The sequence below is a fragment of the Sylvia atricapilla genome, chromosome 6 (genome assembly GCF_009819655.1).
Source record: "Sylvia atricapilla isolate bSylAtr1 chromosome 6, bSylAtr1.pri, whole genome shotgun sequence".
NCBI lineage: Eukaryota > Metazoa > Chordata > Aves > Passeriformes > Sylviidae > Sylvia > Sylvia atricapilla.
This window is the reverse complement of record NC_089145.1, coordinates 43,641,923-43,655,537: the sequence shown is the minus strand read 5'-3', so window position 1 is coordinate 43,655,537 and position 13,615 is coordinate 43,641,923. Positions and strand designations below refer to the sequence as shown.

Below are 13,615 nucleotides of genomic sequence, written 5' to 3'. Positions count from 1 at the left end.
AAAAAACCATATCAGACACAAGTCTAAGTCATTAATACATAAGAAAATGCTGTCAATGAGGTGATAAATATTGTTTTGTCTCCTTAGACTTCTGTAACCATCCAGTTTATTGCTCTCTTCATCCTTAACCAAGATTCCAAGAGCTGTGCAACAGAGATGCATTCAACTTGTCTGCCACAGCAGAGATCCCACTAGTCACAACTAAATACCTCACACACAACTATAGAGAAACAAATAATCTTTCAAATGGGTCTGATGGCCTTTGTTCTAAATGAGCTTGGTCCAGCTGTCCTAGAATCCACCTTGACCTCACTACTTGTGTTCTGCTGTTTAAGTTACACTCCCCTTGTACAGACTTCAATTACTGGACACTGTACTGTATGACAGGGATAAAACTACACCACCACCCCAACGTGCTGATGTAGCATGTTGATTCTTAGTTAAGATACGGTCTAGAAAGCCAAAATTTCAACTGTTGAACGCAGTCTTTGCCTCACCATTTTTCTATAATCTTACCCCAAAAAAACCCAACCTTTTTTTCATCTTCAGACAGTGAATTAAAAAAGTATAGAGTTAAGTAAATCCTCTAATTTTTCTCCCCCAAAATTATTATTACCTCATGCTACTGAGACCCAAAACACTGCAGCTTGAGAAGAAATAAATTGTACACCCACACCTCCATTGCCTTTTGCCCAAGCTAATTTACTAAGGCAGCTGATAATGTTTATTGTAAAAACAACAACAAAGTCCATACAAGTAGGCATTTCCTTATATCCTACTCACACCAAATGGAGGTATTTAAGCTGTCAGAAAAGAACCAGACAAGTGCTATTTCAGGACACACTGAAACATTAGAATTGAAAACAAGTTTAAGATTATTTTCTTACACTAATATTGATGTATACTACTACAAAAAAAGGAAGTGAGTTCTGTGGATGAGGATGGCAAACTATTCAGTGGGCTTTTTATTTTCTGTATAAACATTTTTCAGCCAAACTCCATGTTTCCAAACAAACCCAGAGTCCCCAGCAAAAACTGATCTGAAGATTATTACTTTTTCTGCATGCAATTTTATGTCTATAATTTAAAAAAGAAAGATACATATAGGGAAGTTTAGAAGCAAGATCACTCCAGCAGAGAACCAAAGGTTCAGGAAAAACATCCCTGCATTCCAAAAAAATGAAAACAATGAATTTTTCTTTTTGTGCTATCCATTGCTCTTATTACCCGAATTTAGAATGCCTACATGATATTAAAGGTAGAGTGGATGAATAGAGAATTTTTTTAAAAAATTTTGTCAATTTAAGAATTATCAAACATATGACTGCAATTTAAGAAAAACATACTGGATATTTAATATGGCTAAAGTCACATACTACTGTTTAGTCATACAAGACTCTCCCTTTGCCTGTTTTTGGTCTTTAAACCAGCCTAGAAATTTCACTGCATAGATGAACAAGAAAAAAACCCTTCTCTTCAAGCAGATCACGGAACAGACATTTCAAATACAAGGCTGACACACAGTGAACCTAAAGTACAAAACAATTTCTCATAGGACTGCCAACTTCAATCCTTCTGTTTCACAGGAACTGGAAGGCATTATCTTCTCACCATGCATTTTCCCCAACGAAGAGTTCCAATACATTCATTCATGATCTTGCAATGCTTTGCAATTTCAGAGCTTTTTGCAGTGCCTACAACTCCAAGATGAGAACAGTCAGCAAAGACAAGACTTGTTCAAAGTGAATCACTCTAGAAAAGTAGAGACCTCAGTCTTTTATTTTGCTAACTTGGGAGGCCCAGGAGTTTGCTATATTCAAGGTGCTACTACAGTAGAGTTTTAACTAGACATTCCAAACCCATATCTTGCTGAAATGTGATAGTCCCATCAATCAAGTATGAACTTTGAGTAAGACTAATGATTTCAGCTACTAGAAAAATTACAGAATGAGAGGCAAGCAAAGTGTAAAAATGTAAAAAATCATCCCTTTGGTGATGACACACATTAATATACACAACTTTGCACATAGAATGATCAGAAAAAGTTACATGTTATCAATTATCTCATGCAGGTTTGCATGCCAGGAATTCATGCTATTATATAAAACTTCCATCAGCTACAGCTGTAGAAATTGTAGTTGTACATTTCAAGCATTAAAGCAGAGTTTTAATTTTTGTTGCAGTAGGAACACAGCCCCTTTTTATGATTACAGACTTAATTAGGTAAAACTTTAAGCAATTACATTAAAAAAACCCATAGACTATGTAATTATAACCACAGAGCTGTTTGAATTAAAGGCATCTAAAGATCCTTTCTTGACTCAAGTCACAAGTATTTCTTTGTACCATTGAGATTTCAGAAGAAAAAATCCCAAATAAATGTCTGTCTGTTCTAGGTGCAAACCCTAGAAAAACAGTAGTAAGATCAAACAATTTCTCTTCCCTCTATTAACAAGAAACACTTAAAATCCATCTAATCAACAAGTTATCCACCAGCATGCTTTTTCCAATAATTATTTATCTTCAGAATGAAACTGTTATTTTAAAAAATAAATCTGTTGAAGAATTTCTTGGAGTATGCTTATGAGTCTGAATTCAAATTAAAGCATCAGGACATACAGCAAATTAATTATCAATTACTGTAGTTTTCAGCAGAAGACTTATTTCCTCTAATATCTTCTTGCTCCCATTCCCCATATATGGGGTGAGAAATTACTGCAATCAATTTCCATATTTCTAAACTGCTTTCCTCACATCCTACTCACACTCAAGCTGTATAAACTTTTGAGTTTAGGACAAAATTTAAAGCCCAGTGATAATTTGACTGTATTAGTAAAATTCACAAAGGCAGTGCAACCAACAGACTTCAGTTTGCACAGAATACAAAAATGAGCAAAATTTTCTGCCAAAATGTAGACTTATGAAACTAATAGTTTCTTACTACATTTTCAGTTTTGAAGCCAACTGCCTCCATATGGCCTGCAAAAGAATCCACAAAACTGGGAGTGAATCTCAGATGCTAAAAATGTGAAGTATTCAGCTACAGGTTACTAAGAAACATTAAACCCTTAAATTTTACTACTGGTAAACTCAAGCATTCATGAGGTTACTCAAAAATATGAACAAGGTCATATTATCTATGGTCAACATCTTTGATTTTGACCCAATCTGAAACTTTCATGTTGCCTAAATGTACTTCAACATACGTATCTCACAAAAGCTTTTTCCTTTTTTTTTGCATCAGCTCATCAGCTTATTACATTAACTTGTTATTTTGCAAGCACTAAAAAAAAATATATTGATCCATATTGAGATTCACCTTCACCATGCTCTGCACTTGATAACCTACCCACAGAAAGCACAACCAGGAACTTGTCAAGACAACAGCTGTGCATAAAATTACTTCTCTTACTGAAACACAGGAATAATTTTGATTAAATATTTAACTCGTCTTATAGAAACGCAGTAGTATAGATTCAAAAGAAAATCTTATAAAAATGTAGGGATATCTTGTTTAAGGCATATATGTAGTGATGGCTTAAAGAACTAACAGAATCCCAGAGATTTCCTGTCAGGACTTCCAGGATTGCTGCCCTTCCCCCCCCCCCTTTCATGAGCTGTCATATGTGACAGCAGGTGTTCAACAGGACTCAGGCTATTTCAAGAAGCTACACCTACCTGGTACTTATTTGCTGAGGAAAAGTTTACAACACTTTCTTTTCTTTTACAGAAAAAGAGCTACAGCATCATTGTAGATCTGGAATCTGAAGGCACTCACTCCTGCAGTGGCAGGTTTCAGTAGTGCAGGGAAATAAAGCCAGCATTTTTGCTAAAGGAAGGAAACAGCGACTATCAGCAAGACTGATCCACCAACTGTTAAATGAAAGGTACGCAGCAGTTATCTGAAAGACTTCCAGAGCTCTAGAAAAACAATACCTAATGAAAACAATAGCAACTAAGAGTTCAATTGTATAAACAAGAAAAACAACCCACAGACTACAGGCTGTGAGAAGCAAGATATCAACAGGGCTAAAAAAACAACTGGTCAAACAAATGTTAAGTTTCTATAATCTGCCTAGGACAGAAGAGTGACATAATTTAGACATTATAATCTTATAGCAGATTTTAGACTACATTTTGCTATAGAAGAAGTCAGAGTCACTCCATGGGAGTGAACCACTGCCAGATCTCCAGGCACTATCTTTAGGGAAGCTGTTTGTTATTTGTAGAAACATTGAAATGCCTTGTTTTAGATTCAGACAGTTCTGCTAAAATCAAGCAAGAGCTGAGATTTAGATAAAATTTAAAAGTTGGGCAGTAAACTTGTTGCTACAGCAGGGAAAACTGAGTATAGCTTAAAAGGGAGAAACAAAAAAAAAAAAAAAAACCAAAACCCAAAAGGATTGCATTACATACAAAACTGCTATTTTAGAAGAGTAACTGTCCAAGTGCAATATTTATCATCATCAGCTAAAGCAACACAGCCTGAAGTTACAGAAATCTATAAAACATGCCTCTTGTGATGTTTCTAGTGGAAAATATAACTTGGCACTTGCTACAGAATGAGTTCAACATCCCTCCATCATATTATCTTTTGGCTTGATTCCTAAATTGCTACATCTGGAGAAACAGCAAGAGATCTTGTTGTTGCTTCGTGACGCAAACAATTCTACCAAAGGCCTGTGAAAACACCGCTTACCACGTAAGAGACTTTGGAACACAGGGATAATTCTAGGTAGACTGGCAAGTTCTTGCTGAGCACATTTCTCCATCAGGCAACACAGATTAAAAATCAAGAGACTTTTATTCTTCCCAAAACAAGGCTCTGAAATTTTGCTTTCTTTCATTGTTTAAAAGACAGTGGGTCATACGCTATCTTTCATGATATTTACAATTATATTATTAAAAGGTGGAAGCTGGAGACCCTTCTTGAAAGACTTTTCTGCTCTAATCAGTTGATGCTTACATTGTGACAACTCAATGCGTAAGTTCTCACGTGGCAAATTACCATTATATGACTTCTTATAGGATTGCTGCAAATGGGTCTTAGCAGGAGCAGAATACTGATCATCAAATCAAGCAGCTCTGAAGAAGTTCCAGATTTGTTTTTTTAATACTTGCTGTCTTCATTAAGGATACCATTCTTTATATTCTGGAATATTTATTTTCTGTGAATCTTCGAATGACAAACCTCATCTAGTACTACCTGCCTAATTTCAATGAGATTTATCTAAAGTACCTTGAAATAAACCAATAAAAATCAGCTGTCAAAATTTTGTGCTAATAATTAAAAAGTTAAAAAAAAAGTTTAAAAAATTCTAATCTATTTAAGAAACTAGTCAATATCAACTTTCAAAATCCTTTGTGACAGCTGGGCTAAGACCCATAAATATGGAAATTCCTTAAATAATGGATTCTTACTAAACTCTCAGAAAACTGCCGCAGTTGCTGCATTTGCAAATGCACAAAACACTACTAACTCACAGGAAGTCAGAAGGTTGGAGGACAGCAAGTCTCCAGATAAAAACACGGGTGCACTTGTGTAGTGATTTTCCAATCGTCCATAAACTCCACCAGCTCTGCTCAATAAAATATGAACATGATGCTCACAGTTCTACTACTCTTCACTTCTTCAAGTCAGGGTTCTCCAAACCAATTAGTTCAGCACTATGTGGGGACCTCCAGTACAAAGTCAGGTGTGGCCTCACAGCACCCAGGGAAAAGGAGAGAGGAACCACTGCGACACTTCAACTGCATCTCACTGTACAACATGCCAACCACCACATAGTTCTAATGTTCAGAGGTCTAAGTCTTTCATATCTGACAGGGTAACCAGTATGCCACACCTCAAATGCATCAGAGGCTTGCTAAAACAGTCCTGAAGTATAAACTGCCCATTCCATTTCATCAACTGATGAGATATGAATAACGTGTTAAAAATACTCCTAAATATTTAATTCTCCAAATCATTAAGGAAGATGTGGCTGAAGAACAACACAACCGTAGTGCTGTAAAATTCACAGTACACACGGGTGAACTGGCAATAAATTAAAACCAAAACTAAATGAATGCAAGATGACTCAGCTTCAGAGATCCTTTTATTACATAATAATCTCATCTTCCCAGTCAGGGGGGAAAAAAAAAAAAAAAGGTTGCGTTCACTAAAATGAAAGGTTTAAAAAAAACCCCTCAGCCAAACGAAACAACTACGCACAAATGCAAAAAAAAAAAAAAAAAAAAAAAAAAACAACAAAAAAAAACAAAAAACAAAAAAAAAGCCACTCTCAAACACAAACCAGAAGGAACCATACACACACAAAACCCCCTGAACCTCCAAACAAAAAAATAAAGACATCCCCTACAAAGACTTGAGAACCAGATGACATATAAGAAAGGCAAAAAAATTAGTGTTTTACTTTTATCAGGTGGGGACATGGAGCAAAGTCCCATTCAAGCTTTTTTCAAGTTGACATTAGCAACACTGCAATTTACTTGGAAAGGAAGCTCAGTCTGACAACACCAGCAAAGCTGAAGAGCAAAGCTCAGTGTGAGGGTTGGAGTCAATTTTCCTGAAAGAAAACAATCTTCACAATCCACATGCATCAGAGGTGTCCCATTGAATTTGTAGCATAGAACTGAATGTTCTCAAATTATTAAAAATATTTTGGCCAAGGTTAAGGACAGGGAGGTGCTGATGTTTCTACAGTCTTCTATTCGACCTTGTCAACAGCTACAGCAAAGTCATCCAAAATCCACTGAATTCCAGAAAAGCCTGACCTACCTACTGCATTAAAAATCATCTCATTGAAAAAGCATAGGATACAAAGACAGGCACTTGTATCTTTTCTTTTACAAACCTTTCAACAAAATATGAATTAAAACCCCATCAAACAAAAAAATCTAAACCACAAACCAAACCAACACGGTATTTTTACTAAAGATCACGCTTTCTGTCAAATAATAAAGGTGATCTGCAGCACCAAACATAATTTTATCATATTACAAACAAGGAACAATTTCTACAAAATCTATAGCAATACAATCATATGTAGTGCTGCAAACAGAACCAGCACTTTGTTTTCTTCTTTATTTTCAATAGAATGAATGCAGAAAGCACTACCATACCTTTTTTGCACTAAGTAAGAAGTATTAACAAAATACTGATTGTTTATTGCATTGGTTTCAGGGAATACTAGCCATTCAATCTTAGATATAAAGATGTTACCTGGCTTGGTAAAAAATAGTAAGCAAAAAGTGAATGCATCCTTGGGGATTCAACAGGCAAGCCAGCAGAATTTTCCTTCCACACGAGTGGAAGAACTCTTTCAAAAACACTTCTTTAGTTTTAAGGTGGCAGATTTAAAAATTAAAAGCTACTGGTTTGTACTCAGAAGCCCACTTTGGTTGAATCAAAAACTACTACTACTACTACATCAAGCTATGCAAGGTAAAATTAAAAATTTCAGGCATTTTATATACAAAAGAAACTCATATAAGGCAACAATCCCTGATCTTCAAGTAAAAATCTCTCTCTCTCACACACACACAAATCCATTAGAAAGATACACTGTTTGGTTTTACAAAAAGAAATCCAAAATCGTTTAAGATTACAGCAAATAAACAATACCTAAAGCTGTCCCACCTTCTTTTTTATAATTCTGTCCTTGGTCCACTGTTTAGAGGTACGTCCAGTCTTTTTCGGCAGCCAAGATTTCCCTTTTGATGTTTTTACAATATTCTGAAGAACCATCCTTAAAATATTCTTCATATGAACAGTTGTAAATAGCAGTGAATATAAAAATATGGTGTAAAGCTAAAACCTAATCCCAGTATCTGTGCAAGAACTGCAGTGAAAAACTACTTAAATGGAGTATTTTTGGTCTACTGGCACACGAATTAAGGCAGTAATGACGAGCAGTGATAAGATGTTCTAAAGAAACAAGACAGGCCACAGTTGTGACAGGAACAAGATAGGCTAGGTCAAGTTTCACCTAATTAGGCAAGGTTGCAGTAAGGGAGTTCTGCTATCCTCTCATTGTGCAACAGTAGTCTTTTTTGCTATCATAATGATGATAAACATTAAGTATTTATATTAAATAAATTTACATGTAAGGATCTGACTGTCTCAAAAGACACAAGGGATTTTCCTGTTGAAGACGGCAATGACAGAAGCAGACGAGCAAATGATCCTAGCAATTGTCAAATGACATTTCCATTATACATTTTCTTAAATTAGAAAATGTTTTAAATGGAACAACCAGCTTAAAAACAACATCACCATATATTTATGCCTAAAAATACTGTAGTTCAAGCACTATCCCATTCTTGGCAAAGTGTGTCTTTTTGCAGGACATAATTCAGGCAGCAGAGAACATAAACTGTAAACAATGTTTCTGACTGTCTTGCCATGTCAAGGGACAGCAAATGTTTATCATCTTTCCTGTCAACACTATACAGGATTGGGCATTGGGAACAGGCAGAGCAATGGCACCAACAGTGCATTTAGTCCTTACTCTACAACTGCAGGAAGACAGCATAATTCTCCAGCCTGATCCATTTCCTTCCTAGAGCAAATGGAGAAAGGAGGACCTAAGGGTAAAAAACAGAACAAAACCAAACCCAAGCAAACCAACCCACGCTGGAAGGATCAGCAGAACCAGATAACCCACCTCCCTCCGAGCTATGAGCCATGCTCCGAGTAACACCTGACACATGAACTGCAAGAACAGGAAAGTATGCAACTCTCAACTTCGCTTGTGAGCCACAGCATTTTTACTTTACTCTTCCCTACCAGCGGCTGCAGAGCACACAAAGCTAATGAGATACTTTAAATAAAGTGCTTCAACATTCAGAATCAGTACTGTCCTCCCATAATGCATTTTGTCACTAAGAAAAACATTCTGACCCTATGCAGTATTCTTCCTTCCTGCTCAGCAAACATGTATCATGTTGAGAGATTTATTGAGAATATCACTGGTAGAATGGTGTCAGATGTTTAAAACGCTGCAACTTAAAAAAAATTAACCTGTTAGCAACTAAGAACATTTAAAATAAATGAGAAACTCAAGGTTATTTCTTAAAAGGGAAGGGTTGTTTTGCTTTAGGAAGGATGGAAAAAACCTAATCTGGTTGTTCTCCAAAACCAGATTGTATCTTGATCTGCCAGAAAAACAAACTATCACATGAATAAATATTTGAGAGGAAAAGCTGGGCCTGTTTTAACACATATTATGCCGCTCTTTCAACTATGGTTATAGTCTGATTTTTTCTAAACTGCCCCCCAAACTTATAAAAGCCTTACTTAGGAAGGCAAGACAGACATCCAGACCAGCAGTATACGGGAAGGTCAAACACTAAAGCCTGTGATATCTATTGGATAATTGGGTTTTTTCAAAATAATAATAAGAACTAAAATAAACGTGTCACTGAATTTCCCTTTCATCCTGTCATCCCTCCTGAAATAATTGAAAACATCTGTGTGTAATTTGTTAAATCAGATAAATAATAAAACCAATACAAACACAGGATAGCCCCTTATGTTCTATGAAAGTATCATCTCCACACTGAGTACCTGATCCACTGCAGGCATTTGGCTGCTTTAGAACTATTACTGTCAGACAGGTAAATACAAATCTAGGGTATATGTAGAGAGATAAGAATACCAGTCTCTGGTTGCTTAAAGTATCAGCCTCAAAAGCCTAAGCTAAAGAAAGAAGGGGATTTTCCTCACTAAAATTTCAAGAAGTTTTGAATGTTCTAAATGAAGGAGGTAAGATACATGCACTATTTCACTAACATCAGATATTCTCCTACATTAAAGGCAAAAAAATCCCACGTAAGATCCAAGTAGTATTGCTCTGTATGACAAAGCTTATATGCAGCAAAGTTATACACCTGCAGATTATGTAAAACAGTAAATCAGTCCGTAGGAAAGTAATTGCAGCTTGTGATCCCCCTAAAGGACTTTAATATGAAGACATGTGATCTCTGAAAGCTACATGGAATGACGTAGGAAAAAAAGATATAAAGGAAAATTCAAACGTCTAATTCTCTAAAATGTATACAACTTTGCATCAAACGTCTACACAAAATGGAAAACTACTGAAAATAAAGCTAGAGATGAAAACTGATAGATGTGAGCAGCTAAGAATATTCAGAGAAGTAATGAACAATAAGAAAAAGAGTTCAGAAAGAATGTAACACCATACCGCATGCAAGGTAGCAGTAACTTTAAATTAAGCCTTACTTGTTTTAATAGCTTTATTTCACTTTGCCAGCCTATTTTACTCTTTCACTACTGTCACTTCTCTCTTGCCATATAAGCCATAATATAAATGCAGAATGTGCAAATGTACAATTTATTTAATCATGTTTAGCTCCAAATATGCATGATTGCACAGAGGCTCTCTAAGGTAAGATTTTCCACATCTGTGGAAAATTAATCTAAACAGACACCTTAATATTATGTCCGGATGAAAATTATCTTCTTATAATTTGCATCCAAGATTTAAAAACCCAAACACCTTGGGGTTTTTGCTATGTATACTCTTTCTGTTTCTACAGAAAGATCAATCAAAAATCCATTGATCATACTGGGAAAAGTAAAACAAGCAAACAGAAAAACAAAACCCCATCAACATTAACAACAAAATCAATATTTTCACAGATGATTATAAATTAATAACACTTAATGAGTCACGTATCTAGGTTCACATATCACTTCCATTTAAGTAAACTGACAACCAAGTTTATGCATTTCTTAAACCTATTGCACTGAGCTAAAAGCAAGATGCTCCATTACATTAACAACTGCACACTCAATAACCTACACAGAAAATGAGTTTTGGGGAGCATGTTTCCTTTTTCCCATATGAGGCTGGAGTGTATGGAAGGCATTTCACAATCTGCTCTCCAAAAGATGTTAGAAACACAGTGGTACCCCTAAGCCCACAGGAAACCAGACTGTTTATTCCACTATGACTACAAACACTAATATATAAAAACATACAGATCTACATGACAACATCCACATTTTTGCTTTCTTTCACATATTTGAACACATCCTGTCTCACATGAAACAGCATATTACTTAACAAGAAGAATCACTGAAAGACTTTGGCACCCACTTTAGGTGAGGGGGGAAAAGACAAATTCAGACACATCAGAACACTTATCCCTGAGCACTGGAAGAAAAAACAGGCTGTTGAAACCTCAGTGCTTGAAAATTTTCTAAATCATTGGAGAGATCGTAAGAAAAAGCTGACCAAAAGCTTTTTCCTGCTCAGAAAAGATAAGGGCAACAACATGCACGGTCCAGATCAAGCTTACTTGTAATTTTGTGTAAAAGCTTCTCAGTTCCTCAGAACTCAGAGAGAGAGAACTGAACAGTATTTGGTAGCTTCAGATGGCTGGGGGAAGGGAGCAGCAGCAAATGGGGGTAATCCAGTAATGCCTTGAAGACTCAAATCACAAAGATTTGTCAGGTTGAATGTTATAAAACATCCAGAAACACAAAAATACCATATTAGAAACACTGTACAGTAAATTCTCTGATTTAGTGTCTTTTATGTCCCTTAAAGTGCTTTTTCAGGTTATAATTTTGAACCATAAACACAAAAATTCCTCTATTGAAATATTATAAAGATTGGTACATATGAAAGCGGATCCAGATCAAAAGTACTTTATATTTAGCTAAAAATGTATAAATTTATATATAAAAATATATAAATTAAATTATTCCAATGTAAATATTGAATTGGATTTCAAAATCACACTGGGGTAAACAGAACAGTTTCTAATTCATAATTTAAACTGATTTAAACCTCCTTCATCACTTTATCTCCTATCACTTTGACAAAAACAAATACTATTGGTCTTCACCATCTGGGGTGGGGGGGAAAGGTAAAAATAAAGTACTGCAGTCAAGAATTTGGCAGGAAGAGAGCACTGCAAACAAGGCTAGAAATTTATTTGTTTGAGTGTAAAGCTTGGAGATGTATAGCACCTTCCCATATCCAACAAGCCCTTGCTGAAGTGTCGATAAATAACAAAAAAATGACAGCCACACCATACTGTTAGTACATCAAAAAAACTATTCAGAAAAAGGACTGAAAAGATTTCCAAGTGGCATGGGCTAGAATAGACTCAAATCCATGTGATATGGTTTTAAAATAATTGCATTGATCCTGACATGATTTAGAAGTGTAAAGGAGGTCAGCCATCACAGATCTTTTTTCCACAATCTGAATTATGTGATTCAGACTTGCAGATAAAATTGACTGAAACTTAGATGACTTGAGACAATAAAACAATACATTAGGAAATTAAGCATAAGGCATGCTGAGACATTCAGAGCTGCCTGCAGAGATGAAGCTGCACACAGAGAAGAATTTCATAGTTTATTTTTACAAGACACAGTTTCAAGAACTCAGTCATCTCCCAAAGGATACCTACAGTCCAACTCTTTGGTGCCTGAATAGTAATTAACCCATTCACTAGCCTGAAAAATCATTCAAAATTTCAGTTCCAAGAACCTGCATTTTAAATACACAGCAATAAAATCTAACCACTTCTCTGTGGATAGATCTGAATAGCAACTTTAACATTAAGAACCTGGTTTGACTACTTTGACATACATATTTGAATAAGGTATCTAACATACCCATGTAGTATAAAAATTATCTTGCAGGATTTGTAAGCAACGGCTTCATAGATGATTTCTCAGATGCCCAAACAAGTTAGTTAAGCTGTCAGTGGGTAACAGTTTCAGTCAAATAACCACTGGTTGAACTGTTTAAACTTGTTAGGGATTCTAGTTTCCTATGCTGTCCATGCCATGCCATGGTTTATACTCTGGCTATCACATTATTCTCTCTAGAAAACACTAACACACTGCCAATCATTTTACAGACATCAATTATACCATAACAATGTGAAAGTATCCTCTCCTTATATTTCATCTTTTCAAAGGAAGTGATTGAGATATCAGAAACATTTATTAAAGACATATTATGACAATGTTTGGGATTTAAGTAATTTGAAAAACCCTGTGCCTAGGTAGAATAAATTCAGGACAGATTTTGACCACCACCCTGATTAAGATTTCAGAAAATAGTCAGATAGGCTTTGTGAAGCATGTTTGTTTATAAACTAGTAAGCATGGAGGGAGGAGGAGGAGGAAAGAAAAAAAAAAAAAGTTGAAGTATGTTGAAAGTACCATTAGTATGTTGAAATTATCACCTGCAGAGCAGCAGGTTACCAACAGGTGCAGCATGGTCTTGAAACATAAATTAGACAAATTGCATTAGGAAACAGGATTAGAAAAGGATTTTCTCATGCAAAAATGCATTCAAAGTATGTCTCCTCAACTTAAACTGTACCTGTTACTATAAACTAAGACTTTACCCAGCTTCTTAGAGAAACAAAACAAAAAAATTACTCAGCTCAGCCTATACTTAATGGCTGTGGTAAACCTTGCCAGTCTCAAACCACTCTGTTTCTTTCACTTTAAACACCAGAGAGAAATGCAGGCAACACTTTTCTCCACATGTTAATGCAGCTCTGTCTACTTTTTTCATCTAATACAGGAACTCTCCACAATTCTCAGCTATTCACC

General features: G+C 35.6%; 1 protein-coding gene across 5 annotated transcripts in view; it reads right to left on the bottom strand.

The window, feature by feature from the left end:
- Positions 1 to 13,615, bottom strand: part of PPP1R13B (protein phosphatase 1 regulatory subunit 13B) — a 69,756-nt gene that overhangs the window by 48,267 nt on the left and 7,874 nt on the right. For 4 of the 5 annotated variants that reach the window (XM_066321683.1, XM_066321687.1, XM_066321684.1 and 1 more), the window contains exon 1: positions 7,643 to 7,879. The exons of the other annotated variant lie outside the window; for it this stretch is intronic. In XM_066321683.1, the coding sequence (XP_066177780.1) occupies positions 7,643 to 7,768 (126 nt within the window). In that variant the 5' untranslated portion in view covers positions 7,769 to 7,879. Of the gene's footprint in view, positions 1 to 7,642; positions 7,880 to 13,615 lie in introns of those variants that run through there. 5 annotated transcript variants of the gene reach the window in all.